Source organism: Scardinius erythrophthalmus (assembly GCF_964197995.2).
Source record: "Scardinius erythrophthalmus genome assembly, chromosome: 14".
Classification (NCBI taxonomy): Eukaryota; Metazoa; Chordata; class Actinopteri; order Cypriniformes; family Leuciscidae; genus Scardinius; species Scardinius erythrophthalmus.
The window spans coordinates 5,895,921-5,923,915 of NC_138234.1; the positions used below are offsets into that span (position 1 = coordinate 5,895,921).

At 38.8% G+C, this 27,995-nt stretch overlaps 1 protein-coding gene across 1 annotated transcript in view; it reads right to left on the bottom strand.

The window, feature by feature from the left end:
• Window positions 1-346: 346 nt before the first annotated feature.
• fbn2b (fibrillin 2b) overlaps window positions 347-27,995 on the bottom strand; it is a 74,524-nt gene continuing 46,875 nt past the window's right edge. The window contains exons 33-65 of the mRNA XM_081385211.1: window positions 27,872-27,994; window positions 27,658-27,783; window positions 25,833-25,955; window positions 25,458-25,580; window positions 24,875-25,036; window positions 23,441-23,509; window positions 23,229-23,354; window positions 21,916-22,041; window positions 19,482-19,631; window positions 19,324-19,395; window positions 19,055-19,180; window positions 18,848-18,973; window positions 16,870-16,995; window positions 16,668-16,784; window positions 15,600-15,728; window positions 14,473-14,592; window positions 12,509-12,634; window positions 11,671-11,823; window positions 9,541-9,603; window positions 9,329-9,454; window positions 9,009-9,128; window positions 8,654-8,776; window positions 8,439-8,570; window positions 7,198-7,323; window positions 6,380-6,586; window positions 6,152-6,277; window positions 5,919-6,041; window positions 5,201-5,317; window positions 4,965-5,093; window positions 4,659-4,778; window positions 4,338-4,569; window positions 2,867-3,026; window positions 347-2,738 (exon numbers count right to left, since the gene is read on the bottom strand). Coding sequence (XP_081241337.1) covers window positions 2,364-2,738; window positions 2,867-3,026; window positions 4,338-4,569; window positions 4,659-4,778; window positions 4,965-5,093; window positions 5,201-5,317; window positions 5,919-6,041; window positions 6,152-6,277; window positions 6,380-6,586; window positions 7,198-7,323; window positions 8,439-8,570; window positions 8,654-8,776; window positions 9,009-9,128; window positions 9,329-9,454; window positions 9,541-9,603; window positions 11,671-11,823; window positions 12,509-12,634; window positions 14,473-14,592; window positions 15,600-15,728; window positions 16,668-16,784; window positions 16,870-16,995; window positions 18,848-18,973; window positions 19,055-19,180; window positions 19,324-19,395; window positions 19,482-19,631; window positions 21,916-22,041; window positions 23,229-23,354; window positions 23,441-23,509; window positions 24,875-25,036; window positions 25,458-25,580; window positions 25,833-25,955; window positions 27,658-27,783; window positions 27,872-27,994 — 4,502 coding nt within the window. The 3' untranslated portion in view covers window positions 347-2,363. The remainder of the gene's footprint in view (window positions 2,739-2,866; window positions 3,027-4,337; window positions 4,570-4,658; window positions 4,779-4,964; window positions 5,094-5,200; window positions 5,318-5,918; window positions 6,042-6,151; window positions 6,278-6,379; window positions 6,587-7,197; window positions 7,324-8,438; window positions 8,571-8,653; window positions 8,777-9,008; window positions 9,129-9,328; window positions 9,455-9,540; window positions 9,604-11,670; window positions 11,824-12,508; window positions 12,635-14,472; window positions 14,593-15,599; window positions 15,729-16,667; window positions 16,785-16,869; window positions 16,996-18,847; window positions 18,974-19,054; window positions 19,181-19,323; window positions 19,396-19,481; window positions 19,632-21,915; window positions 22,042-23,228; window positions 23,355-23,440; window positions 23,510-24,874; window positions 25,037-25,457; window positions 25,581-25,832; window positions 25,956-27,657; window positions 27,784-27,871; window position 27,995) is intronic.

Consider the following 27,995-nt stretch of genomic DNA (forward strand, 5'->3'; position numbering starts at 1 on the left):
TATTTTTATATTCTGACTCAAGATTTGGAGTTCTCTTTTTGCTAACGTGAATTTGTTGCTGTCATTTGGACTTGATGTGCAAAGAGTGCTAATGTGCCAGGAAACGGATGAGCCTGCATTGCTTTGTGAGTTTTGTAAGTAGATTGGATATTTTCCTAATTCCTTTTTGTCTGAAATAAAAACTGGGTTTATTCACTTATGTCTTCCTGTATCTTCAGGACAAAGTGTACCGAAGTGCCTTCCACTCCCCCGAGATCAATAAGCCATTTCTACTTCGATGCACTCGCTGAATCTCTTCAACTTGGCTAAAAATGGCTTTTGCACACAGAGAACAGAAAGACAAAGGTTTAAAAATATAACCCATGTTTTATTGCCATTTGTTGTTTCATACAGATGTTTACAAACATTGTGCGGATCACTCGGATCTGACAGATGGATGCATCCAATCGAAAACAGTATAAAAACAATGCATTTTGAATTACTCATTAGCAGTGTTCTGGGTGCTCAGGTTTCTCCGTCATGGATCTTTATGGCTCAAAAAATTCATACAGACGCCGTTATCAATGCAACTTAGAGATTTATCAGAACTGACATTATCCTGAGCGACCTGGTCCACTTTCTTTGGTCTGAAGTTTGTAACTCAACACCAGCTTGATGACTATTTCAAGTTTGCTGTTGATTTTTGACATACAGTACAGTCACGCACATTCGCTCTTTTACATGTAGTGGCATCAATAAAAACAGAAAAGATATGTAAAGTATACAAAGTTCCCATGTTAGACAAATGGTTATGCATAAATATAGCTCAGGCTGTCGTACAGTGCAGTTACTTTGATGTTCAAGAAACTATTTCATCATTCTAGCACCAGAACTTGTATATGCCCAAATTACTTGTCTTAATCAAATGTCCTGAAGATTAAATTCAGGGCACAGCCTTTGAAAACAGTCCAATGTTGCTGATCGTCGCAGTAAACAACAGTATTATTCAAATGATGCGTTCAGATGATCGATGGACAGGCTCATGTAAACAGTGACGTCTGTCACGTAGTGCTCAGTGACAGTTAATTAAGGACGCTGTGATCATTAATTGTCCGTCTTCAGAGGAAAAACAAAGTCAACAGCTCTTAAAGGCTATTTATCTAATGTTTACAAGTAAATATTTGGTTTGGCAGTCTTGATGCTCAAGAAAGAAATACAAACGAAATCTACATTTCACTTTAAAATATACAATTTAAATTTTCAACAAGCTTTGATAGTATTGATTTTCAGCATTGAGACAGTACAAAAGACAATCACACAAAATAAAAAATAAAACACAAAAGACCTTTGAAAAAAAAAAATGTCACGTTTGAAATCCACAAATCAAGCATGTTCGTAGTACAACGGAAGTTGGAATCATAGCACCTTGCGATTTACTGAGAAACTAAGAAACGAGGGTCGTTTTTTTTCGTTCCCACACTGAAGTTGAAAAGTTGTGTTTGCATGTCCACATCTGGAGTGTTTTGGAGGACAGCTTGCCAAACAGTTCTTATGTACCATTGAGACCGCACGTCTCCAGCTGCAATCAAAAATGGCATCTGGTTGGTTTACCCAGCAGGCTTTCAATTCTCCATTCATATATGCTCTGTTTGCTCTGTTTGTGTCTTTGCCAAATACAAAGACAAGAGCACTCTGAGCACACAAGTATGGAGAAGAAAATGGTTTGAATTGTATGTTCGAACGTTTGTTCTACATCACATGCATATTCGAAAACCCTTTGGGTGTTGCCATTTTTGGAATGAAATTTCCCTGATTTAAAAACGCAGAGGAGCCCTAGTGCAAATTGAGCGTTTAGCACCACTCCTGTCCTAACTGCTGTACGTATATGTGTGTAAAATGAGGTAACGTGATGTGGCAGCTTATGCAAACACTCCAGAAAATCCCAGAAACCTAAAAGTACGTTTAGTGTCAGTTTCGAGAACCATAAGCCGTTTGGACGCTCAACTCTCATTTAAACCTGAAAAATAGCCGTAGTTGCTACAGTCCTTTGTGTGACCTCTTTTTTTCATCGTTAACAGTACAATACTTGACTCTAAATACTGAATGGAATAAACTTTGACCCCAGTTTGCGTTGAGATAATGAGGTGAGTGAAAAGTCATATTTCTGATTGTCTCTCTTGTAAAAGTGGGTGCTAATACTAGTGCTAACGCACTCCTGCTAATTTAAGATGGTATGTGTACATTTTCCACCAAACTTGGTAGAATCAGTGGGCGTTGACATGAAAGGATGGCAAATAAAAACAAATCCGAAACATGGCGGTAAATGGACACAGTTTCTCAGAGCTTACGCCCTGCAGTGAAGGGCATGGGGTCAAGGGTCAGTCTCAGTGCAGGTGGATGTGCAGCTTGATGCGCAGTGCATCACCGATCTCGCCCAGCAAGTAGTCGCTGTCATGCTGGTCCTCCAGGTCCTGAAGTTTGCGGGGACCAAACAGGCGCAAGCTGGCGATCTCCAGGCGGTACAAACCTGGAGTGGGTGGTTTCCGGCCCAGCCGCAGAACGCTCTTCCCGTCGCGGCGCTCCAGGATACGGAAGTGTTCACCCTGGTTTCCGTGCGTAATAACGTAGCGCACACGGTGCTCAAGCGGCTCCAGAGCTGGAAGCAACTCAAGAAGCGGTTCCTTGTTTTGTAGCTGCGCCAGACTCAGGTTCATGGGGATGGAGGTCTGAACATCCAGGCTGGCCATGCTCACCGTCTCCTGAGGGCAGAATAGAACAGGTTGAAACTCTTGATAGACTTTTATACCCTTAATTTAGAGATAAGGTAAGCAATAGCAGAGTGTATGTGGCCATAATGTTAGCAACACAACCATGACCTCAAAAGTACCTTGAGCTCATTATCACCAGCATTGCGCCTATGACGGCCTTTCTTTCCCAGGTCACCATTGATCTTGCATTCATAGCAGGCCTCCGGTGAGAGTGACTCTTCGTCATCCGCTCCCTCCGAGCCGAACTGACCCTGGAAGCCCACTCCTGTGATGCAGTGCCTAGAGAAGAAAAGGTGATACATTACACTTGCTTTAATATTACGTTTAAGCCAGTGATTTCCAATCCTAGAGGTCCAGAGTTTAGCTCCAACTTTTCCCAACATACTTGTGGGAATTTTGTAGTCATCCTGAAGACCTTTATTACCTTGGCTAAGGTTTTTAATTGGGGCTAAACTCTTCAGGACAGTGGCTTTCCATGAGCAGGATTCGACTCCCCTGGTTTATTCCTTGCCCCAAATAGCGCACTTAATATGCTCTCTTTACCTGCATAGCTCTATGGAGACCACAAGATCATAGATTATCCCATTTTATCGTCCAGAAGGGTGCTTGCACTCATGTTAAGACCATGCTGATGCAGACTCCACAATAGACTACTGCTTGACAATCTGTGCATCATTAAACTTAGACAATGGCTAAAGACTCGACAAGGGTTAAGGTTGGAATTTATTACAGGATCTCACACTTTCAGGCAAGCAAATGGATCTATACTGCATTGTAAAAGTATGTAGACATCCCCTTCTAATTAACAGGTCTGGTCTGGCATACTCCAAGGCGAGAACCTTGAACCTTTTTTAACAAGTTTGGAATGTTTGGGATGTCAATTGCAAACCAATCCCTTACAAAGATCAATACCAGACATCACTGATGCTGAGAAAAGTGGAAGCTGCCAATGTTTCTGAACGCTCAAGAAAGTTTAGGTGTCAACATACTTGGCTATATAGTGTATGTTAAAACTATTTGAGTGTCCAGTCCTGTTCCTGAAAGACCACCTTCCTACAGCCTTTAGCTCCTGAACTTGCAAATAAAGGTCTTTATGGTTACTAGAAACGTCCAGACATGTGCTGGAGAAGGTTGGACTGAAACTGTATAAAAGTGGCCCTCCGGGAGCAGCATTGGACACTTCTGGCATAAAATGAGCTCTTATTTGAACATTGCGAGTTAACTGGATTACCCGAGTTTAGCTCCTGAACTAGCTAATGAAGGTCTTTAGGATGACTAGAAAAGTCCAGGCATATGTGCTGGAGAAGGTTGGAAATAAAAGCGGGCCTCCAGGAGCATGATTGGACACTTCTGGCATAAAGTAAACTTACAATGTTCAAAAAGAACCTTCCTACAGACTTTAGCTCCTGAAGGTAGGGTTGCTAGAAACGTCCAGACAGGTGTGCTGGTGAAGGTTGGACTGAAACTCTGCATAAAAGCGTCCCTCTGGGAGCAGGATTGCACACTCCTGGCATAATGAACTCTGATAATCCAGAGTTTAACATGCAATGTTCAAATGAGAACAGTCTTTAGACTAGCCTAAATACTCACCCTTGTCCTGCTCGGTAGAAGCCTCCAGGACATCCGCACAAGTATCCGCCATCTGTGTTGGAACAGCCATAGCTGCAAGGGTTATTGCCCTGGGAGCATTCGTTAACATCCTGGCAGCCGCCAGCAGAAGACTCAAAGTCGAAACCTGATGGGCACACGCACTTATAGCTGCCCAGAGTGTTATAGCAAGACGCCGACCCACAGAGTTGGTTCCCGGCACATTCGTTCTCATCTGGGTGGAAGGAAGACATAGAAGTTAGCAATCCGCAATGAAAAAACTGCTGTGCTTTTATGTTGCGTCATTCATGCAGAAGGACTTACCAACACACTGGTTCCATTGGTAGTGTTGAACGTAACCCTGCGGGCAGCCGCAGCGATAACCTCCCAGCATGTTCTGGCAACCGTGTTGGCACCGGTGGTTTCCGCCACATTCATCAACGTCTGTAAGAAACCAAAAAACAACAACAAAGATCATAAACTGATCTTAGGTTGGCATGTGCTTCTAATATAGCTGGGTTGGTTCTAGGGTCAATAAACATTGGGGTAATAGTATGGGCCCTTAGCAAGATTGGTGCTAATACAATAAGCGCAAAAATATTTAATCTGAGCCCAAAATGGGAAACTAACCATCACAGTTGTGTCCAGTGTCGTCCAGAGAGAAGCCTTTCTGACACTCGCAGTTGAAGCTGCCGGGAGTGTTCAGGCAGGAGGCGCGGGAACCGCACACGTTTGGCTGATTGCCGCATTCGTTGTTGTCTAAGAGATGAAGCATGGGGGCAATTTTAGCTCCAAATGACCAGCTCAATTATTTAGGCTCTGGGCTAGGCATGTTAGCGGGGCGGTTTTGAGTTCATATCACTCACCTATGCAAGCCGTCTGGTGCTGCGTGAAGCCCGTGGGGCATTTACAGGTGAAACCACCAATCGTGTTGACGCATAGGAACTGACAGTTGTGTTGTTTGGTTGAGCACTCGTCCAAATCTGGGACAAAATAAGTAATACAGTCAGTTATTCAGACACATTCAGACACATTATCACAATTTAATCGCTATAGTTTAGAAAATGGTATTCAAATAAGACGAACTTATCAAATCAGTTGGTTTTGTCCATCCTTCTGTTAGACTGTCTCACAAATGAATTGTTACATTTAACTACACAATTAGATACTACCAATTTAGCTCAACCAATTACCAAGCAATGCTTCATTGTGTTCAGTCTGTGTGTAAAAAGATCGCATTAGCAATTAAAGAAAAAACACATACGCAAAACATGGTCAGATCAAAGTGTCTAAAGAATTTTTGGTTTATAAATGTCACTGGTAGTCACTGTATGAATAATTTTTGGGTATAAGTAGTCACAGTTTACTTTATTTTTCTCTCCTCACTTACATAAATTAACTATAGTGTCCTGTAAAAAAACCTAAAAATTATATCTGGTGTCTGAATAATTTTTGTTTTGACTATTTCATATTAGCACGTTTTGACATTGGGTTTGTCATTGGGATGGATTATTACTAGGACTAGATTTGTAAGCTGATGTTATCCCGACAAGTAGGAATGGTACCCATTAATTATAAACTAACCTTTGCAGGTCTTCCCATCAGGCTGTAGGATGTATCCTCTGGGACATGAGCACAGGTAACTGCCTTCAGTGTTCTTGCACAAGAAGTTACACGGTTTGGGCGACTGAGAGCATTCGTCCATATCTAATTTTAAAAGGCATCAATGGGAAAAGGCATTAAGTATTACAATATTTAGCTGATATTGCATCAAAAAACAAGCTTAATATGGGTTACAGTGAGCGAGGACAACGTACCGACACAGGAAGTGCTAGTAAAGTCATTGGTGTAACCCACGTTGCAATGACAGCGGAAGGAGCCGACACTGTTGATGCACTGGCCGTTCTTACACAGGTCGGGCATCACCTCACACTCATTGATGTCTGTAAAACACATCCAATATGGTAAAAGATCCACATATACATTTCAAATCTACCAAAGAAAGTTTTTTAGAAGAGTAGTGTGTTGTGTCTGCGACCTCTGACCTCTGCCGTCAGTGGTGTATCCCGGGCCGAGCGGACACATCCTCTTGTACTGTACAGTGCCGGGTAGAGGACACAGCTCACACAGCGAGCCCCATCCTCGACCCCCGTTACAGCAGCACTCAGACTTGGTGACGGTGTTTCGGTTAGTGGACGACTGCTGGCACATCGTCTGCAGGACCTCCGTGAAACAGAAGCCCTTCCTGTTATCTGACGACAACAAGAGTTCGAGAAAGGTTAGATGACGGGAGGAATCAGCTACCGTCAAACCAGACACCTTCAACATTTCTCACATTCAGTAATAAAATATGAGAACTCCGTTATCAAATCAGTGGATATTTGACTGGTTTTGTCCATCCTTCTGTTAGACTGTCTCACACATGAATTATGTTGAATATCTGTCAACTGTTAAATTTAACTACACAATTAGATAATACCAGTTTAGCTCAACCAATTACCAAGCAATGCTTCATTTTATTCAGTCTGTGGTTAAGAAGAAAAAACTCTTCAGCAAAACATGGTCAGGTCAAAGTGTCGGAATCATTTTTGATCCTGAATTTGTATCAATGTCACTGGCAGTCACTGTATGAAGAATTTTTGGGTATAATATGTCACAGGTTACTTTATTTTGCTATCCTCACTTACATAAATTAACTATAGTGTCCTGCACCCGCTTGTAAAAAAAAATGTATCTAGTGTCTGAATAAATTTTGGTTTGACTGTATTTGATTCTAATGGATGTAAAACTGGTGATTCAGTTTCATGTGAACACGCGTGAGCCGTCGCCATCAGCTGCGTTCTGATTGGACGCTTGTTCTTACCAATGCACTCAGTGCCCGTGGAGCTCGACTCGAAGCCCTCGTTACACTCGCAGCGGTAACTCCCCACAGTGTTCACACAGCGGCCGTTCTTACAGATCCCAGGCTTACTGCGACACTCGTTCAGGTCTGAGAGAAAGAGAGAAGGATGATCTAGTGATCTGAGGAGGCTTGTGCAACAAGAGAGCTGGCTATGTAACTATGTAAAAGTGACAAAATTACTTGAAATTTGAATTATATCAAGCAAGCAATACGGAAAATGGTTTAGATAACATTAAATACAAATATTAGAAATTTTAATTGCATATTATTTCTCAAAATATTACAAATTATCATGATGATTATAATTTTATAAATATAATAATAATATTTATATATTTATTTTATTTACTGTGATTTATTTTATATGAATATTCCATTATTGTTATATAAATTGTATTTGTTATTAAAAAAAGTTTATTTCAAATTTACCTTAGTAAATATAATTTGACAAAATACAATAGTTACTGCATTTATTTTCTGAAGACTATACGCATTTACTCTATAAAAGTGACTAAATTACTTACATTTTTAAATTATATCAAGCACACAATATAGAAAATGGTTTTGACAACATAAAATAAAAAATTCTAGATTTTAGTTGCATAATATTGCTCAAAATGTTACTTAGTAGTAATAATAATAATAATAATATAAAATAAAATGATTTATATTGTATTTGCTATTATATTCATATATCATAAATTAGTTCATTTTTATATACATAAATTACTATTATTATATTTTTATTAATATTGCATAAAATTTCAAATTATTTTACATTATAAATATTCCTAAAATGCACATATAATGCAAATATAATTTGACAAAATATTATATTAACAATAATACTACATTCATTGTTACTCCAATTAAAACAAACCACATTTTTACATTTTCTGAAGAAAAATGTGAGTGTTTGCTCATGCAGAAATTGTCACTACAATGTTGCTGTTGCTATATGGTTGCTAAGATTTTGCAAAATGGTTGCCAAGGTGTCCTGGGTGGTTGTCAAGTTTCTGTAATATAGTCTGTATGTAGACATGTATTTTTAAATCCCGTTTTAGGTGGAAATCGTAAGTGTGTGTTCGCTTGAATTATCGTATATTTTCCGATGACAACACAGAGGCCTCATTCTATCTTTAGAGCTCCTCTTTTAGCATGTCAGACACACTCTCTCACACACGCGCACGCTGGTTTCTCACCCATGCAGCCTTCTCCATCAGGACGACGGGTCATGCCCGGTGGACAGATGCACATGAAGGTGCCGATCTGGTTTTTGCAGGCCATACCTCTGGACGCGCAGTCATCGAGGCCTTCAGCGCACTCGTCCTGGTCTGAGGAGAGAGAGTATGAGTATGAATACGAATATGAATATGAATATTTCCGTGCTGTGAACAGGAGTGGAGTCTGGTCTCACCTCGGCACATGCGGTTGTCGTCGCGCAGCACGTATCCCGTGGGACACATGCACTCGTACGAGCCGAAGGTGTTGACGCAGCGGAAGGCGCAGAGGAGCGGGTTCACAGCGCACTCGTTGATGTCTGACACACACATGAACAACAGTGTGAACTATACTGACAGAGAGCAATCTATAGTCTATATATAGTTGTGTTGTCATATAGTATATCTTCACAATTATGCTCTATCTATCTATCATGTTCCTATCTGTCTGTCTGTCTGTTGTGTATCTATTTATCTGTCTGTCTGCCGCATGATTGTGTTTTTATTCAGAGTATATATTGTTAAACACACTTTAGCTCATATCTAGTGTACCTTCACAGGTCATCATGGGTCCGGGTTCAAATCCCTCCTGACAGGAACACTCAAATCCGCCAGGAACGTTTGAGCATGTCCCGTTTCCACAAGGGTTTCCGATGGAGCACTCGTCCGTATCTGGGAAGAGGACAAATCAACCATCGGCCCAAGAACCATCGTCAAAGGTGCGCTTCACAAGACATATAACTTATTTGGTTGATAGTTGAAGTAGACAATCCTCTTGTAACTATGGGATTTGAACCTACAACCTTCCCGCTTTCATCGAGGAGAGAGAAAATGCTTGTGTGTTTAGGACATTAGTTTGCAGGGGAACTCACCCACGCAGTTGACGCCGGTGTAGTCCAGGTTGTATCCGAAGGGACACTCGCAGCGGAACGAGCCGTCGGTGTTGATGCACAGGCCGTTTCCGCAGATTCCCGGGTTCTCCACACACTCGTTCATGTCTGTGGAGGCAGAGATGACGTTATATCACCAGTGTTGGTGGAAGGAGAAGTGCTTTAGTTGGCAGAAGTTGAGCAGGTTTTCTCACCCTCGCGTCCTCCAGAGCTCGGGACGGCCTCGTGACCGTAGGGACACAACGTGTGAAACGCAGCTGCGGGTGAGAAGGGGACAAAAACATGTCAAACACACACACACACACACAGAAATCAAACATTTCATGTTTCCATGTTTTCATAAACATCAGAATATCTTCTAAGTACATTCTTATCTTGGAAGAGTTCGACATGCAAAAATGTTCAAATACACTATAGCGAATAAACTGATAATGTGAGAAATGTTGAAGGTGTCTGAATACATTTTGGTTTGAACTGTGACAAACTCGGTCTTGGTTTCACTGTATGTCATACTCTGTAGTGTATACTCTGTAGTGTATACTCTGTAGTGTATATTCTAAAGTGTATATTCTAAAGTGTATGCTCTGAAGTGTTTGCTCTGAAGTGTTTGCTCTGTAGTGTATACTCTGTAGTGTATACTCTGTAGTGTATACTCTGTAGTGAATACTCTGTAGTGTATGCTCTGAAGTGTTTGCTCTGAAGTGTTTGCTCTGTAGTGTATACTCTGTAGTGTATACTCTGTAGTGTATATTCTAAAGTGTATATTCTAAAGTGTATATTCTAAAGTGTATATTCTAAAGTGTATACTCTGCAGTGTATACTCTGCAGTGTATACTCTGCAGTGTATGCTCTAAAGTGTATGCTCTGAAGTGTATACTCTGAAGTGTATACTCTGTAGTGTATATTCTAAAGTGTATATTCTAAAGTGTATATTCTAAAGTGTATATTCTAGTGTATGCTCTGCAGTGTATGCTCTGAAGTGTATGCTCTGAAGTGTATGCTCTGAAGTGTATGCTCTGAAGTGTATGCTCTGAAGTGTATGCTCTGAAGTGTATACTCTGAAGTGTATGCTCTGAAGTGTATGCTCTGAAGTGTATGCTCTGAAGTGTATACTCTGAAGTGTATGCTCTGCAGTGTATGCTCTGAAGTGTATACTCTGAAGTGTATGCTCTGAAGTGTATGCTCTGAAGTGTATACTCTGAAGTGTATGCTCTGCAGTGTATGCTCTGCAGTGTATATTCTGAAATGTATACTCTGTAGTGCATACTCTAATGTATATTCTGAAGTGTATAGTGTATACTCTGTAGTGTATACTCTGTAGTGTATACTCTGTAGTGTATACTCTGTAGTGTATACTCTGTAGTGTATACTCTGTAGTGTATACTCTGTAGTGTATACTCTGTAGTGTATGCTCTGAAGTGTTTGCTCTGTAGTGTATACTCTGTAGTGTATACTCTGTAGTGTATACTCTGTAGTGTATACTCTGTAGTGTATACTCTGTAGTGTATACTCTGTAGTGTATATTCTAAAGTGTATATTCTAAAGTGTATATTCTAAAGTGTATACTCTGCAGTGTATACTCTGCAGTGTATGCTCTAAAGTGTATGCTCTGAAGTGTATACTCTGAAGTGTATACTCTGTAGTGTATATTCTAAAGTGTATATTCTAAAGTGTATATTCTAAAGTGTATATTCTAAAGTGTATATTCTAAAGTGTATGCTCTGAAGTGTATGCTCTGAAGTGTATGCTCTGAAGTGTATGCTCTGAAGTGTATGCTCTGCAGTGTATGCTCTGAAGTGTATGCTCTGAAGTGTATGCTCTGCAGTGTATGCTCTGAAGTGTATGCTCTGAAGTGTATGCTCTGAAGTGTATGCTCTGAAGTGTATGCTCTGCAGTGTATGCTCTGAAGTGTATGCTCTGAAGTGTATGCTCTGCAGTGTATGCTCTGAAGTGTATGCTCTGAAGTGTATGCTCTGCAGTGTATGCTCTGCAGTGTATGCTCTGCAGTGTATGCTCTGAAGTGTATGCTCTGCAGTGTATGCTCTGAAGTGTATGCTCTGAAGTGTATACTCTGAAGTGTATGCTCTGCAGTGTATGCTCTGCAGTGTATGCTCTGAAGTGTATGCTCTGAAGTGTATGCTCTGAAGTGTATGCTCTGAAGTGTATGCTCTGAAGTGTATGCTCTGAAGTGTATGCTCTGCAGTGTATGCTCTGCAGTGTATATTCTGAAATGTATACTCTGTAGTGCATACTCTAATGTATATTCTGAAGTGTATAGTGTATACTCTGAAGTGTATACTCTGATACTCTGTAGTGTGACGTACCCTCGGTCTCGCGCGGGCACAGTTCGCAGGGGTCGCCCCATCCCTCGCCGGGCATCAGACTGCAGCAACACTTGGCTTTAGTGGTGTTCAGTGGTTTGGGAACAGAGCATTTACCCGCTTCAAAGCGCGTGAAACAGAAGCTCTCGCGCGTGTCTGAGGCCATCAAAACACACATTCATGTTCATTATAAACCAATAAAACACCATATTTACATACAGAAAATAACCGCTATAATGGCAACGTATTGTATGAAACATTGGTAACAGTCTATATTAGCCGACATGAACTAACAATAAAAAGACAATTCTAAAGCATTAATACCAACCCTTAGTAATACATTATTAAAATTATTAAAAGTTGTCAGTAATTTTTTTTTTATTTTATTTATTTGAAAATCCAGCTTTTAATGTTGTTTGTGTCTGTGTGGTGTTTTTTGATGTTTTAAGACAAATCATGTGTAAATTCATAAGTCGACACCATTGCTGAGTATTTCCTCCGTTTCTGACGTCACAAACTACCTTGTAACCAATCAGATCAAAGTGTGATCGTCAACCAGTGGATCTCTGAGCTGAGTGAGTGGAGGCGGGGCTCATTTGAATATTCATAGAACCGCGCATACTAAATGAGGCAAGGGTGTCGAGTTACATTCAAGCTATTTGAAGGCATGAAGACATTTTTTGTAAAAAAAAAAAAACAGATCAAAGACAGATTTCTGCAATGAAAGGCACACACAGATCTATTAAATAAGATGACAGCAGTCTGGCTTCATCCAATCAGATTTCAGAGATGTATAACGGTCCTGTTCTCCAGGAACATGTGGATGGGCGCGGTATCTTACCGAAACAGCGGCGCCCGTTGTCGGACAGGACGAATCCGGGCTGACAGATGCACTGGAAGCTTCCCGGCGTGTTCTTACACGAGCCGAACTGACAGATGTTGGGCTCCACGTTGCACTCGTTGATGTCTGAGGAAGAAGAGCACAGAGAGAGGTAGAAGAACACACAGATCACGATGACAGACGATCATGTGTGCAGGTGGCTTGTAACTATATATCGTGACACAATATATCAACAATATAACAGTATATCGTGACACAATACGGTATATCAACAATATAACAATATATCGTGACACAATATATCAACAATATAACAATAACATCGTGACACAATATATCAACAATATAACAATAATATATCGTGTCACAATATATCGACAATATAACAATAATATATCGTGTCACAATATATCAACAATATAACAATAATATATCGTGTCACAATATATCAACAATATATCAATGACATCGTGACACAATATATCAACAATATAACAAACAATATATCGTGTCACAATATATCAACAATATAACAAACAATATATCGTGTCACAATATATCAACAATATAACAATAACATCGTGACACAATACATCAACAATATAACAATAATATATCGTGTCACAATATATCAACAATATATCAATGACATTGTGTCACAATATATCAACAATATAACAATAATATATCGTGTCACAATATATCAACAATATATCAATGACATTGTGTCACAATATATCAACAATATAACAATAATATATCGTGTCACAATATATCAACAATATATCAATGACATTGTGTCACAATATATCAACAATATAACAATAATATATCGTGTCACAATATATCAACAATATATCAATGACATCGTGACACAATATATCAACAATATAACAAACAATATATCGTGTCACAATATATCAACAATATAACAAACAATATATCGTGTCACAATATATCAACAATATAACAAACAATATATCGTGTCACAATATATCAACAATATAACAACATCGTGACACAATATATCAATAATATAACAATAATATATCGTGTCACAATATATCAACAATATATCAATGACATCGTGTCACAATATATCAACAATATAACAAACAATATATCGTGTCACAATATATCAACAATATAACAATAACATCGTGACACAATACATCAACAATATAACAATATATCGTGCCACAATATATCAACAATATAACAATATATCATGTCACAATATATCAACAATATAACAATAACATCGTGACACAATATCAACAATATAACAATAAAAACATATCGTGACACAATATATCAACAATATAACAATATATTGTGTCACAATATATCAATAATATAACAATAACAATATATATTGTGTCAAAATATATCAACAATATAACAATATATCGTGTCACAATATATCAACAATATAACAATAACAATATATCGTGTCACATTATATCGCACTACAAAAATGCAACAATAGGCTATGTATTGTGTTTTGTTAACCCAAAATGAAAATGACTGTGCATTAAAGTTTTAGTGTCAGTACTACATTAAACTACTATATATAATGTTGAATATAATGTATAATAATGCAACGGGGGAATATTTGTGGGTAATGCCAAATGTCTGATGTTACCAGTTAAAAGTGCAACATTATTTTAAATATATAAAGTCAGTGAGAGATCAAGCATATTCATCTAAAATAATTCAGTATTTTCAGCTTCAGAATCATGAATATTGTTATTCTGGCGTCTCTATTGTCCTGTGCTTTGGGTTTCAGCACCAAGTCCAAGAACAATCATTTACACGCACAGTGTATCAAATTTAGCATTTTAACCAACAGTACATTTTTTGTTAACATTTTGTCTTGGAGCATCGCAATAATATCGTATCGTGAGTTCAGTATCGTGATATGTATCGAATCGCTACACCCCTAGTAAATACATCACTCTTACCCACACACTTGTCGTTCTGCACCTCATATCCCGGAGGACAGATGCAGCGGAAGGATCCGTCCAGGTTCTGGCATGTTCCCGGCTGGCAGGCGCCCGGCAGCGTCACACACTCGTTGATATCTGACACATATCACACACATATACACCGGATTAAACACGGATCCATGTGGGGAAGCTACTTCGAAACTAGCTAACCGCATTACACAATAATCAGACACTTTATACTTTATATATACAGTAATCAATAAACAATAAACATTTAAAGTGGATCAAAACCTTTCATCAAAGTTATACATGAATTTTGAACAATACCCGTTCTTGTCTTAGGACAACTTTAGTGAACTTTTTTGATCCACTTCAAATGTTGACTACTGTATATATAGTATATATAAAGTATAAAGCTTCTGCTTATTATATAACATTTAATACCTTTACACTAGGTTCAACTTACCTAGCACTTTATATACATCAAATAGTTACAAATAGCAACATATTTATTATTAACAAAAATATTTACAAGTATAATTTATATGCATATTAAACGCTTATGTAAAACATTAATCTATGCTAAATACAATAATAAAACATTTGCAAAATATCAATATTTACAGAGTGTAAATTTATAAATAAAGTATAAATATTTAAAAGTATTAATTTAATAAATAGTACTTTTTTTGTAAATATTTACCTACTGGCAACATATATAAAACGTAAAAGACATGAAATTAGATATATATATATATATATGCAGTGTGTATCTATATTTATATAAATTCATGCTAATTAAACAACATTAAAAAATAACAACTAATAAAATACCCTGTGTCATCTAATTCAATTGCAAAATATTTAAACAAATAAGTATTTATGAACAATTATATTTTATGTATAAACTGTAAATATTAATATTTATTTTGCTAAAAACAATTTTATTTTATATAAAACAAAATTTTGTCACACTATAACTCAGTGTTTCCCCTGGAGATCTGCTAGCTCTTCCCTGATGGACTGTATGGATCTTTAGGTGTAATTAACTCTGTTACGGTCAGTCTGCAGGATGAACTGGAAAGGTTTGTTGGTCAATAGGAAGGTTTTAGGGATCTATGGTGAGGTTAATCGGCTCTTACCGACGCAGTTCTTGCCGTCCGGCGTCAGGTTATACCCGTCCAGACACAAACACCTGAAGGAGCCCATGCTGTTGACGCACTGGCCGTTTCTGCACACCTGACTGGAGTGAACACTGCACTCGTCGATATCTGTCAATCACACACACCTGTCAGAACTCTGACCCCTCCGCTTTCATGATCTACACACAGTCTGACACAGCTAAATCCACAGTTGCTATTACAATCAAAGATGAATGATGATCAATACTGTGAAACTTCATGTTCATTAACATCCAAAATAATATCCAACATGACATTATCTTCGCATTTTTTGGCCCATTCACAGCATTTAGCATAATATCTCATATTTCTAAATCCTACATTTAGGATATTTCTTCTTAATTGCTTATTCCAATTAGACATGCTTAATGCCAAAATATATTCTCTCTTTGGCATTTTAAGGGACATTTTAGCTGATGAAAAGGCAGAAAGCAAGATAATTTATTATTATTTAATAAAATAAATGCAAAAATATATTTTCTCTTTAGACATTTTGTCTTAAAATAAATGCACTTGCTTTCTGCCTTTTTTAGTAAATATTTTGTAAAAGAAATTGTTATAAAATGGATATATGCAAAAATATATTTTCTCATTGGCATTTTAAAGTGCATTTTAGCTTAAAAAAAATGCAGAAAATGTAGATTTAATAAAATAAAAGTAAAAATATATTCTATCTTTGGCATTTTAATGGGTATTTTATCTTAGGAAAATAAAAAAAACAAGATGATCATTTATTATATTAAATCTTTTGTAAAAAAATAAATAAATGCAAAAATATATTTTCTAAGTGCAGCAAAAATATATTTTCTTTTTGGTTGTTTTATCTTAAAATGCGCCGTGACTCGCTAAATGGCCAGTAACTTAAAGATTTTGAAGCCAAATTGGCTGGTGAGTGAAAAAAGTTAATTTCAAACCCTGGTGGCAACATGTTATGGCCATGTAATTCATTTTCAAACAGTAGTGTAAATGTAATGGCTGTGATTGTGATTTTTGTGATTGCTGTGATTGGTGTGACTGCGTGTGACTCACCCATGCAGTCGTTGTTGTGCGTGAGCTCGAATCCGGGGAAGCACAGGCAGTTGTACGAGCCCACGGTGTTCTTACACGTGCCGTTTCCACACGGCTGCCGGTCACACTCGTCGATATCTGCCGGACACAATGACATCACAGTCAGGATCCACGTCAGAGCGCTTCCCGCGGGAAAAGCAGCGCGACGTGAGCGCTCACTCACCCATGCACATGGTCTGGTCCGGCGTGGTCTTGAAGCCGTTGTGGCACAGACAGCGGAAGCTGCCCTGAGTGTCGATACACTCTCCGTGACTGCAGACGTTCGGGATCTCCTGACACTCGTTGCGGTCTGAGGAACAGGCAGTTCACTCGCATTCATATTTTTCAGTTTCATTTTCATTTTTAGTCATTTCATTACGCACCTTTGTCATTTTTTTTTTTTTTTTTTTGTGCAGGCGTTGATTCCGGAAGTATTTTTTCAAAATATTTAAGTATTTTAAGAGCGTAGACTCTCTGAACAATCATTTCACTTGTATTCATATTTAGAATTTTTTTATATTTTTTTTAATTTTCATGTTAGTTTAAGTTTTGTATTTAGTAATTTCGTTATTCGCTTTTTCAGCAGGCGTTGGTTCCCAGAAGTATTTTTTCAAAATATTTAAGTATTTTGAGAGCGTACACAATTACGTCATTCTCAGTGTTTCGCAGAAGTGGGCGGAGCTAGAGGTTTTTTTTGGCATATGTTGCTTTTTTTGACTCTCTGATTGGTGGAATTTTCTGAACAGCATCATGGGTAATGTAGCTTTTCACCACGAATTCCGCTGTTGAACACGATTATTTTAAAACTAAGTTGAAATAATGAGGGCTAAAATAAATAAGGCTTTTGACAGTTTTTGTCAACTGAAATAAAGCTGAAATAAAATATAAGTATTAGATGAAAAACCCTGGCAACTAATTGAAATAAAATAAGTTAAAATTACTGAAACGGGAATAAATTAAAGCTAAATAGAAAAAATAAAAATAAAAATAAAAATACAAAAGAATAAAATTAGAAAAAAATGTAATTTTTAAAAATAAATATTATAATAGTTTTTAAATTATATAAAAATGTATATTAAAAGTTCTATTTTAGTAGTACTATTTTACACTTTACAGTTAAACAAAGAGTTTTGCGAGAACATTTTACACATAAGTGCAGCAACAATTTAGTAAATTATAACAGCTTAAATTATTTTATTTAGTTTTATTTATTTTGCCACATTTTATTATGACACTATCTTTCTATTACAGCACATTATGGCACATTCTATTATGGTGCATTATGGCACATTCTATTACAGCGCATTATGGCGCATTCTATTATGGCGCATTCTATTATGGTGCATTTTATTATGGTGCATTCTATTATGGTGCATTCTATTATAGCGCATTCTATTATGGCACATTCTATTATGGTGCATTCTATTACGGCGCATTATAGTATGGAACATTCTAATATGGTGCATTCTATTACGGTGCATTCTATTATGGCACATTCTATTATGGTGAATTCTATTATGGCACATTCTATTATGGTGAATTCTATTATGGTGCATTCTATTATGGTGAATTCTATTATGGCGCATTCTATTATGGCACATTCAATTATAGTGCATTTTATAATGGTGCATTCTGGTGCATTCTATTATGGGGCAATTCCACGCAAAACTGTCACATCCATAACGCCAACACAATGCCATGGTATTTAGTTGGCGTTATGGATGTGACAGTTTTGCGCGGAATTGCCCTATGGCACATTTTATAACTGTGCATTCTATTATGACACATTCTAGTGCATTCTATTACGGCGCATTATAGTGCAGCTTATAATGGTGCGTTCTGGCGCATTCAATTATAGTGCATTTTATAACAGTGCATTCTGGTGCATTCTAGCGCATTCTATTATGGCACATTTTATAACGGTGCATTCTATTATGGGACATTCTAGTGCATTCTAAAATGACACAATATAGCGCAATATAGGTGCATTGTGAGCAAAATTGCAGAAATCGTTAAGTAAATCATGAGTGCTTAAATTATTTTATTATGCCGCATTCTATTATGCCGCATTCTATTATGGCGCATTCTATTATGGCACATTCTAGTGTCTAAATTCCCCTCTGGATTTTGAATGTTTTTATTGGTGAAAGCTGGAGACTCACCCACACACGCTCCGCTGGGCGACAGCTTGAATCCGGCTGAACACTCGCAGCGGTAGCTCCCGGGGATGTTGATGCAGTTAGCGTTGCGCTGGCACAGGTTGTCGCCGCTATTGCACTCATCGATATCTGTGGTGGAAAAAGTCCAGAAGGCGTGAGTCGAGGAATACGTGAACAATCTTTGGTTAAATGCGTCAGGAGCATGGGTACCTTCACATATGAGCAGGATGTTGTTGTAGCTGAAGCCCATGCGACACTCGCAGCGGAAGCTCCCGATCTGGTTGATGCACACGCCGTTAGCGCAGAGGCCCGAGATCTCGCGACACTCATCGATATCTGACGGAGGAAACGTTTGTGTGATCAGGAGTGCGTTTCCCGTACAATGACGTAACTCGCTTACCTTTCATAGTACGATACATTGTTGAAGAAATCAACAAGCTAGTCACGTGAAATGTGAAGTTCAGGTCGAACTGACTCACCGATAGGTTTTCCGGTGTGGAAGTCAATGATGAAACCAGGAGCCAGATATCCACACAGAAGCTGGTACTCGGCTACAGGAGACAGAAATACACAGATCTGTGTGAATATTGAAACTAGCAGCAGGTTCAGGTATATCTTCCCGTTGAGAGACACTCACTGGTGGCCGGGGTCGGACAGGCCTCACACGGTCTGTTCCAGGCTTTGCCCACGTTATACGAGCAACAGCACATCTTCTTGGTCATGTTGAAGGGCAGCTCGTTCTCGCAGGTGTCGTTGAAGTTGCGATAACACACGCTTTTCCTCATATCTGCACATCCAGGACATCCAAAAGTACACAAAATGACTCCAAAGGCCCCCGATTAAAGGGATAGTTCACCCAAAAAGCAAAATTAGCCCATGATTTACTCACCCTCAAGTCATCCTAGGTGTAGATAACTTTCTTCTTTCAGACGAATGCAATCAGAGATATATTAAAAAATGTCCTGGCTCTTCCAGGCTTTATAATGTCAGTGAATGGGTTTTGTTCATAAAAGTGCATCTATCCATGATAAAAGTGCATCTATCCATGATAAAAGTGCATCTATCCATGATAAAAGTGCATCTATCCATGAAAAAAGTGCATCTATCCATCATAAAAGTGCATCTATCCATGATAAAAGTGCATCTGTCCATCATAAAAGTGCATCTATCCATGATAAAAGTGCATCTATACATCATAAGTGCATCTATCCATCATAAAAGTGCATCTATCCATGATAAAAGTTAATCTATCCATGAAAAAAGTGCATCTATCCATGATAAAAGTGCATTTATCCATGATAAAAGTGCATCTATCCATGAACAAAGTGCATTTATCCATCATAAAAGTGCATCTGTCCATCATAAAAGTGCATCTGTCCATCATAAAAGTGCATCTGTCCATCATAAAAGAGCATCTGTCCATCATAAAAGTTTATCTATCCATCATAAAAGTGCATCTGTCCATCATAAAAGTGCATCTATCCATGATACAAGTTCATCTATCCATGAAAAAAGTGCATCTATCATCATAAAAGTGCATCTGTCCATCATAAAAGTGCATCTGTCCATCATAAAAGTGCATCTGTCCATCATAAAAGTTTATCTATCCATCATAAAAGTGCATCTGTCCATGATAAAAGTGCATCTATCCATCATAAAAGTGCATCTATCCATGATAAAAGTTCATCTATCCATGAAAAAAGTGCATCTATCCATGATAAAAGTTCATCTATCCATGAAAAAAGTGCATCTATCCATGATAAAAGTGCATCTATCCATGAACAAAGTGCATTTATCCATCATAAAAGTGCATCTGTCCATCATAAAAGTGCATCTGTCCATCATAAAAGTGCATCTGTCCATGATAAAAGAGCATCTGTCCATCATAAAAGTTTATCTATCCATCATAAAAGTGCATCTGTCCATCATAAAAGTGCATCTATCCATGATAAAAGTTCATCTATCCATGAAAAAAGTGCATCTATCATCATAAAAGTGCATCTGTCCATCATAAAAGTGCATCTGTCCATCATAAAAGTGCATCTGTCCATCATAAAAGTTTATCTATCCATCATAAAAGTGCATCTGTCCATGATAAAAGTGCATCTATCCATCATAAAAGTGCATCTATCCATGATAAAAGTTCATCTATCCATGAAAAAAGTGCATCTATCCATGATAAAAGTTCATCTATCCATGAAAAAAGTGCATCTATCCATGATAAAAGTGAATCTATCCATGAACAAAGTGCATTTATCCATCATAAAAGTGCATCTGTCCATCATAAAAGTGCATCTGTCCATCATAAAAGTGCATCTGTCCATCATAAAAGAGCATCTGTCCATCATAAAAGTTTATCTATCCATCATAAAAGTGCATCTGTCCATCATAAAAGTGCATCTATCCATGATAAAAGTTCATCTATCCATGAAAAAAGTGCATCTATCATCATAAAAGTGCATCTGTCCATCATAAAAGTGCATCTGTCCATCATAAAAGTGCATCTGTCCATCATAAAAGTTTATCTATCCATCATAAAAGTGCATCTGTCCATGATAAAAGTGCATCTATCCATCATAAAAGTGCATATATCCATGATAAAAGTTCATCTATCCATGAAAAAAGTGCATCTATCCATGATAAAAGTTCATCTATCCATGAAAAAAGTGCATCTATCCATGATAAAAGTGCATCTATCCATCATAAAAGTGCATCTGTCCATCATAAAAGTGCATCTATCCATGAACAAAGTGCATCTATCCATGAACAAAGTGCATTTATCCATCATAAAAGTGCATCTGTCCATCATAAAAGTGCATCTATCCATCATAAAAGTGCATCTATCCATGATAAAAGTGCTTTTATGGACTTCCAAAAACAAAACCCATTCACTGCCATTATAAAGCTTGGAAGAGCCAGGACATTTTTTATATATCTCTGATTGTATTTGTCTGAAAGAATAATGTCATATTCACCTAGGATGTCTTGAGGGTGAGTAAATCATGGGCTAATTTTAATTTTTGGGTGAACTACCCCTTTAAGAGCCAGAACACTAGATGGCGAGGTCTTACCCATGCAGTTGTTTCCTCCGTTGACCTGCATGTATTCGGGTGGACAGACACAGGTGTAGTTTCCCAGCGTGTTGTAGCAGGTTCCCGGGCCACAGATGCCGATGTGTGCCGTACATTCATCAATATCTGTGTGAGAATCGGTCAAAAATATCAGTATTCAGCCACTCAAACCACTCCAACTCTTTCGGTCTGGTTGCTCCCTTTTTTTAAGTTTGCTGAAAATCAGATTATTAAAATTAAATAAATGTATATTCTGTTACTTTTTTTTTCATTAAAAGTAAATTACACAAACTATTAAAATAATTCCTAAATCAAAGTTAGTTATTAAACTTCAATATATATAAAATTTTAATTAAGTAATTTAAATTATTAAAATATTAATATAAATTAAAATACTCATATAGATGTAATGTAAAATTAGTTAATTACAAGTTAATTATTTTAATTTTAATAAAAATACATTTAAAAAAATACATTTATAAGTCAAAGTTACTAAGCATTAAATGTCAATAAATATAAAAATAAAGTAAATTAAATTATTAAAATATTACTATAAATTCAAATATGTAAAATATTTATGTAAATTCTAAAGGATTTAATTAAGTTAATTGTTTGTTTAATTAAAATTTCACAAATAAAACAATTCTTAATTATTAAAATATTTAATAAATATTTCATTGAAGTACTAATATACAAAGTTTAATTTAAAGTTAACTTTTTATTTAAAGTAAATCAAATAAATTATTTTATTTCATTATTATTTAAATTACATTTAAATAATATAACATTTAAATTATATACAACATTTATATTATATACAAATTATAACATTTACTTTTAAATAATATAATTATTATTTAAAGAATAAATACACAAATACATTTTCATAAAAAATTAATTAAGGTTACTAAATATAATACAATTAATCAATCAAAATATGAATATAAATCAAAATATGAATATAAATATTTAATTGAAATATTAATATAAAACTGTTTAATTAATTCTTTATTTAATTTACATACATTAATTCATAAAAAAATAAAGGTTACTAAACATTCAAATATTTAATTGAAGTACTAATGCTAAAAATGTTTAGAGTTATTTTTATTATTTAATTAAAACATTAAAATTAACCGATCAAAATACGAACATAAATTAAAATATGAATATAAATTTAGTATAAATATTTAATTGAAATATTAATACAAACATTTTGTTAAAAATCATTCATTCATAAGAAATGAATTGGGGTTAATAAACATGAAGATAAATGGCTGGAATAAATGTGAGTTTCCAGCAGCTCAGATGACCTTCACAGATGCGCGTCTCCTCGTTGAGGTAGTATCCGGCGGGACACTCGCACTGGAAGCTGCCGAAGGTGTTGACACAGTTTCCCCCCTGACACAGGCCGGGCAGCTCCTGGCATTCGTCTATGTCTGATGTGGGACAGAGAGAGAGAGAGAGTTATTACTCTAAACCCCCCAGGCTTCATCCCGCTGCCCGCGGCCCGATCCACACTTACCCTCCAGGATGACTGTGATGGGGTTCGGCCGGAAGCCTTCTCCTCCGGGACACAGGGTTTTGTACTCGGCTGTGAGGAGACAGAATTCATCAGGGCGTTTGCTCATGTTTGCTCACGGCACAAAGACTTTGTTTGGGGTTTTCCACTGTCATGTGTAAATGGTTTATATAGAGTTTATGGTAACACTTTACAATAAGGTTTAACATTAGTTTACTACCTTAGTTAACATGAAAAGTAACCAAGTAACGCTATTAGTTACTTTTTTTGTGAGTAACACAATATTGTAATGCATTACTTTTAAAGGTAACTTTCCCCAACACTGTTTGGGAGAGATTATTGTTTTTTAAGACAGCAGGAAGTGTGTGTGACAGCAGTGAGTGTGTGTGTGACAGCAGTGAGTGTGTGTGGGGGTGTGTGTGTGGGTGTGTGTGTCCGTACAGGAGTTGACAAGGGGCAGAGTGTGTGTGTGACAGCAGTGAGTGTGTGTGACAGCAGTGAGTGTGTGTGTGACAGCAGTGAGTGTGTGACAGCAGTGAGTGTGTGTGTGACAGCAGTGAGTGTGTGTGTGACAGCAGTGAGTGTGTGTAAGACAGCAGTGAGTGTGTGTGTGACAGTAGTGAGTGTGTGTGTGACAGCAGTGAGTGTGTGTGTGACAGCAGTGAGTGTGTGTGTGACAGTAGTGAGTGTGTGTGTGACAGCAGTGAGTGTGTGTGTGACAGCAGTGAGTGTGTGTGTGACAGCAGTGAGTGTGTGTGACAGCAGTGGGTGTGTGTGACAGCAGTGAATGTGTGTAAGACAGCAGTGAGTGTGTGTGTGTGTGTGTGACAGCAGTGAGTGTGTGTGACAGCAGTGAGTGTGTGTATGACAGCAGTGAGTGTGTGTGACCACAGTGAGTGTGTGTGTGACAGCAGTGAGTGTGTGTGTGACAGCAGTGAGTGTGTGTGTGACGGCAGTGAGTGTGTGTGTGACAGCAGTGAGTGTGTGTGACAGCAGTGTGTGTGTGTGTGTGTGTGTGTGTGTGTGTGACAGCAGTGAGTGTGTGTGACCGCAGTGAGTGTGTGTATGACAGCAGTGAGTGTGTGTGACAGCAGTGAGTGTGTGTGTGACAGCAGTGAGTGTGTGTGTGACAGCAGTGAGTGTGTGTGTGACAGCAGTGAGTGTGTGTGTGACAGCAGTGAGTGTGTGTGACAGCAGTGAGTGTGTGTGTGTGACAGCAGTGAGTGTGTGTGTGACAGCAGTGAGTGTGTGTGACCGCAGTGAGTGTGTGTGACAGCAGTGAGTGTGTGTGTGACAGCAGTGAGTGTGTGTGTGACAGCAGTGAGTGTGTGTGTGACAGCAGTGAGTGTGTGTGTGTGTGTGTGTCCGTACAGGAGTTGACGGGAGGGCAGAGTGTGTGTGTGACAGCAGTGAGTGTGTGTGTGTGTGTGTCCGTACAGGAGTTGACGGGAGGGCAGAGTTCACACGGGTTGCCCCAGGCTCCGCCCAGCGAGCAGCAGCAGGACGCGCGGGTCACGCCCACTCCGATCTCAGCGCTGCAGGAGATCCCGCCGTCGCCCCGGTCCAGAGTGTCCAGGAAACAGTTTCCCACGCGCGTGTCTGTCCGAGGGGAGAGGATCACGGCTCGTTAGTGTCACGCGTATCGCAGAACATGAGAGGCACGAGGAGGGTATCGTTTGAACTTTAACAATTCCTAATTTCGATTCCAATAAGGTAAAAAAATAAAAAACTTAGATATCACTCACATACACATATACAAGTGAAATATACATTACAAATATGCTTTCAAAAGTGATTCAGTCAAGAACGAGTGAGTTTTCTCTGTCTTTTGTTGTTTGATCAGTGTTACTATAGAGACGGCGTCAGGAATATTAGGCTACTGTCACTTTAAGAGCTGCACGGATCCAGTATACTGATACACACTCCTGCAGAACTGAACACAGCACGCGAGTCGACTCTCGAAGGGTTTAAAGTCATGTTGAAATGAGGATTGGAATGAGGCGCTGAGTGTGTGACGTACCGACACAGCCGACTCCGGACGGGTTGAGCTCGAAGTCCGGCGGGCAGTTGCACAGGTAGCTGCCGGGCAGGTTCACACACACTCCGTTGATGCAGTTCACCGGGTCGAAACACTCGTTGATGTCTAAGGCAGACGGAGAAAGTGTGAGACAGAACTGAGAAATAACACACACTCGCTGTGTTTCCAGTGGGATTAGAATAACATGATTACAGTTAAGTTATATACTGTATTATTAATATTTGTATTATTTAATTAAAGGTACATTACACAAAGAAGTACTGTACATGAGGCCCTTTTGTAGACGTTTGCTGAAATGACCTGATGATCTGCAGGCCGAAGATCTACATGTGATGTGTGTGTGTGTGTGTGTGTCACCTGTGCAGTTTCCTCCGCTGCGGTCCAGCTCGTAGCCGTAGTCACAGACGCAGCGGAACATCCCCGGCAGGTTCTGACACGACCCGAACACACAGATGTTCTGGAAGTTGCACTCGTCGATATCTGAAGGAGGACACACAGCGCTGTGAGTGAGTGTGTGTTACTGTAGGTGTGTGTGTGTGAGAGTGTGTGTGTGTGAGTTACTGTAAGGTGTGTGTGTGTGTGTGTGTGTGTGTAGGTGTGTCTTACTGTATGTGAATGTGTTACTGTAGGTGTGTGTGTGTGTGTGTGTGTGTGTGTGTGTGAGTGAGTGAGTGTGCTACTGTAGGTGTGTGTGTGTGAGTGAGTGTGCTACTGTAGGTGTGTATGTGAGTTACTGTAAGGTGTGTGTGTGTAGGTGTGTCTTACTGTATGTGAATGTGTTACTGTAGGTGTGTGTGTGTGTGTGTGTGTGTGTGTGTGTGTGTGTGTGTGTGTGTGTGAGTGAGTGTGCTACTGTAGGTGTGTGTGTGTGTGTGTGTGTGTTATTGTGTGTGTGTGTGTGTGTGTGTGTGTTACATTAGGTATGTGTGTGTTACTGTAGGTGTGTGTGTTACAGTAGGTATGTGTGTGTCTGTGTGTTACTGTAGGTGTGTGTGTGTGTGTGTGTGTGTGTGTGTGTGTGTGTGTGTGTTACAGTAGGCATGTGTGTTACTGTAGGTGTGTGTGTGTTACTGTAAGGTGTGTGTGTTAGTGTAGGTGTGTATTACTGTAAGGTGTGTGTGTTAGTGTAGGTGTGTGTGTGTGTGTGTGTGTTACTGTATGTGAGTGTGTTACTGTAGATGTGTGTGTGTTACTGTCGTGTGAGTGAGTGTGTTACCGTAGGGGTGTGTGTGTGTGTGTGTGTGTGTGTGTGTGTGTGTGTGTGTGTGTGTGTGTGTGTGTGTGTGTGTGTGAGTGCGTTAGCGTTACTGTAAGGTGTGGGTGTTAGTGTAGGTGTGTGTTACTGTAAGGTGTGTGTGTGTTAGTGTAGGTGTGTGTGTTACTGTATGTGAGTGTGTTACTGTAGATGTGTGTGTGTTACTGTCGTGTGAGTGTGTTACTGTAGATGTGTGTGTGTTACTGTCGTGTGAGCGTGTTACTGTAGGTGTGTGTGTGTGTGTGTGTGTGTGTGTGGGTGTGTGTGTTACAGTAGGTATGTCTGTGTGTGTTACTGTAGGTGTGTGTGCGTTACTGTAAGGTGTGTGTGTTAGTGTAGGTGTGTTACTGTAAGGTGTGTGTGTGTGTGTGTGTGTGTTACTGTAGATGTGTGCGTGGTACTGTCGTGTGAGTGAGTGTGTTACTGTAGGTGTGTGTGTGTGTTACTGTAGGAATGTGTGTGTGTGTTACTGTGGGTATGTGTGTGTGTTACTGTAAGTGTGTGTGTGTGTGTGTGTGTGTGTACACAATGTTTTTCTATCTCAGTGGGGACTTCAACCTGAATGCACACAGACTCATAGTGACTTGTGTCACGGTGGGGACCTAGATGTAGATCCAAGCTGATTAATCACACAGAATGAGTTTTCTGTGTGTGTGTGTGTGTGTGTGTGTGTGTGTGTCTGATGGGTAGGGTTAGTGTAAGGAAAGAGAATATACAGTTTGTACAGTATAAAAACAGTACAGTGAGTGAGAGAGTGTGTGTATGTGTTACTGTAGGTGTGTAAGTAAGTGTGTGAGTTACTGTAGAGGTGTGTGTGTGTGTGTGTGTGTGTGTGTGTGTGCGTGTGTGTGTGTATGTGTGATGTGAGTGAGTGAGTGTGTTACTGTAAGTGTGTGTGTGTTACTGTAGAGGTGTGTGTGTGTGTACCCTGGCAGGCCTTGCTGTCCTCAGTCGGGGTGAAGCCCATCTCACACTCGCAGCGGTATCCGCCCGGGGCGTTCAGACACTGGCCGTTCTCACACAGATTGACGTTATCCGCGCACTCGTCCATGTCTACAGGCACACAGACAGGAATCTCAACCACATCTCAGAACAATCGTGTCATTCATGTCTGTGTTACAGGATAAGGTGTGAGCAGTACCGGAGCAGGTGAAGCCGTCTCCGTTGAATCCCTCTTTACAGGAGCAGCGGTACGAGCCCGGCGTGTTCATGCACTCGGCGCTGGGGTTACAGTTGTGCTCTTCAGTGACACACTCGTCCACATC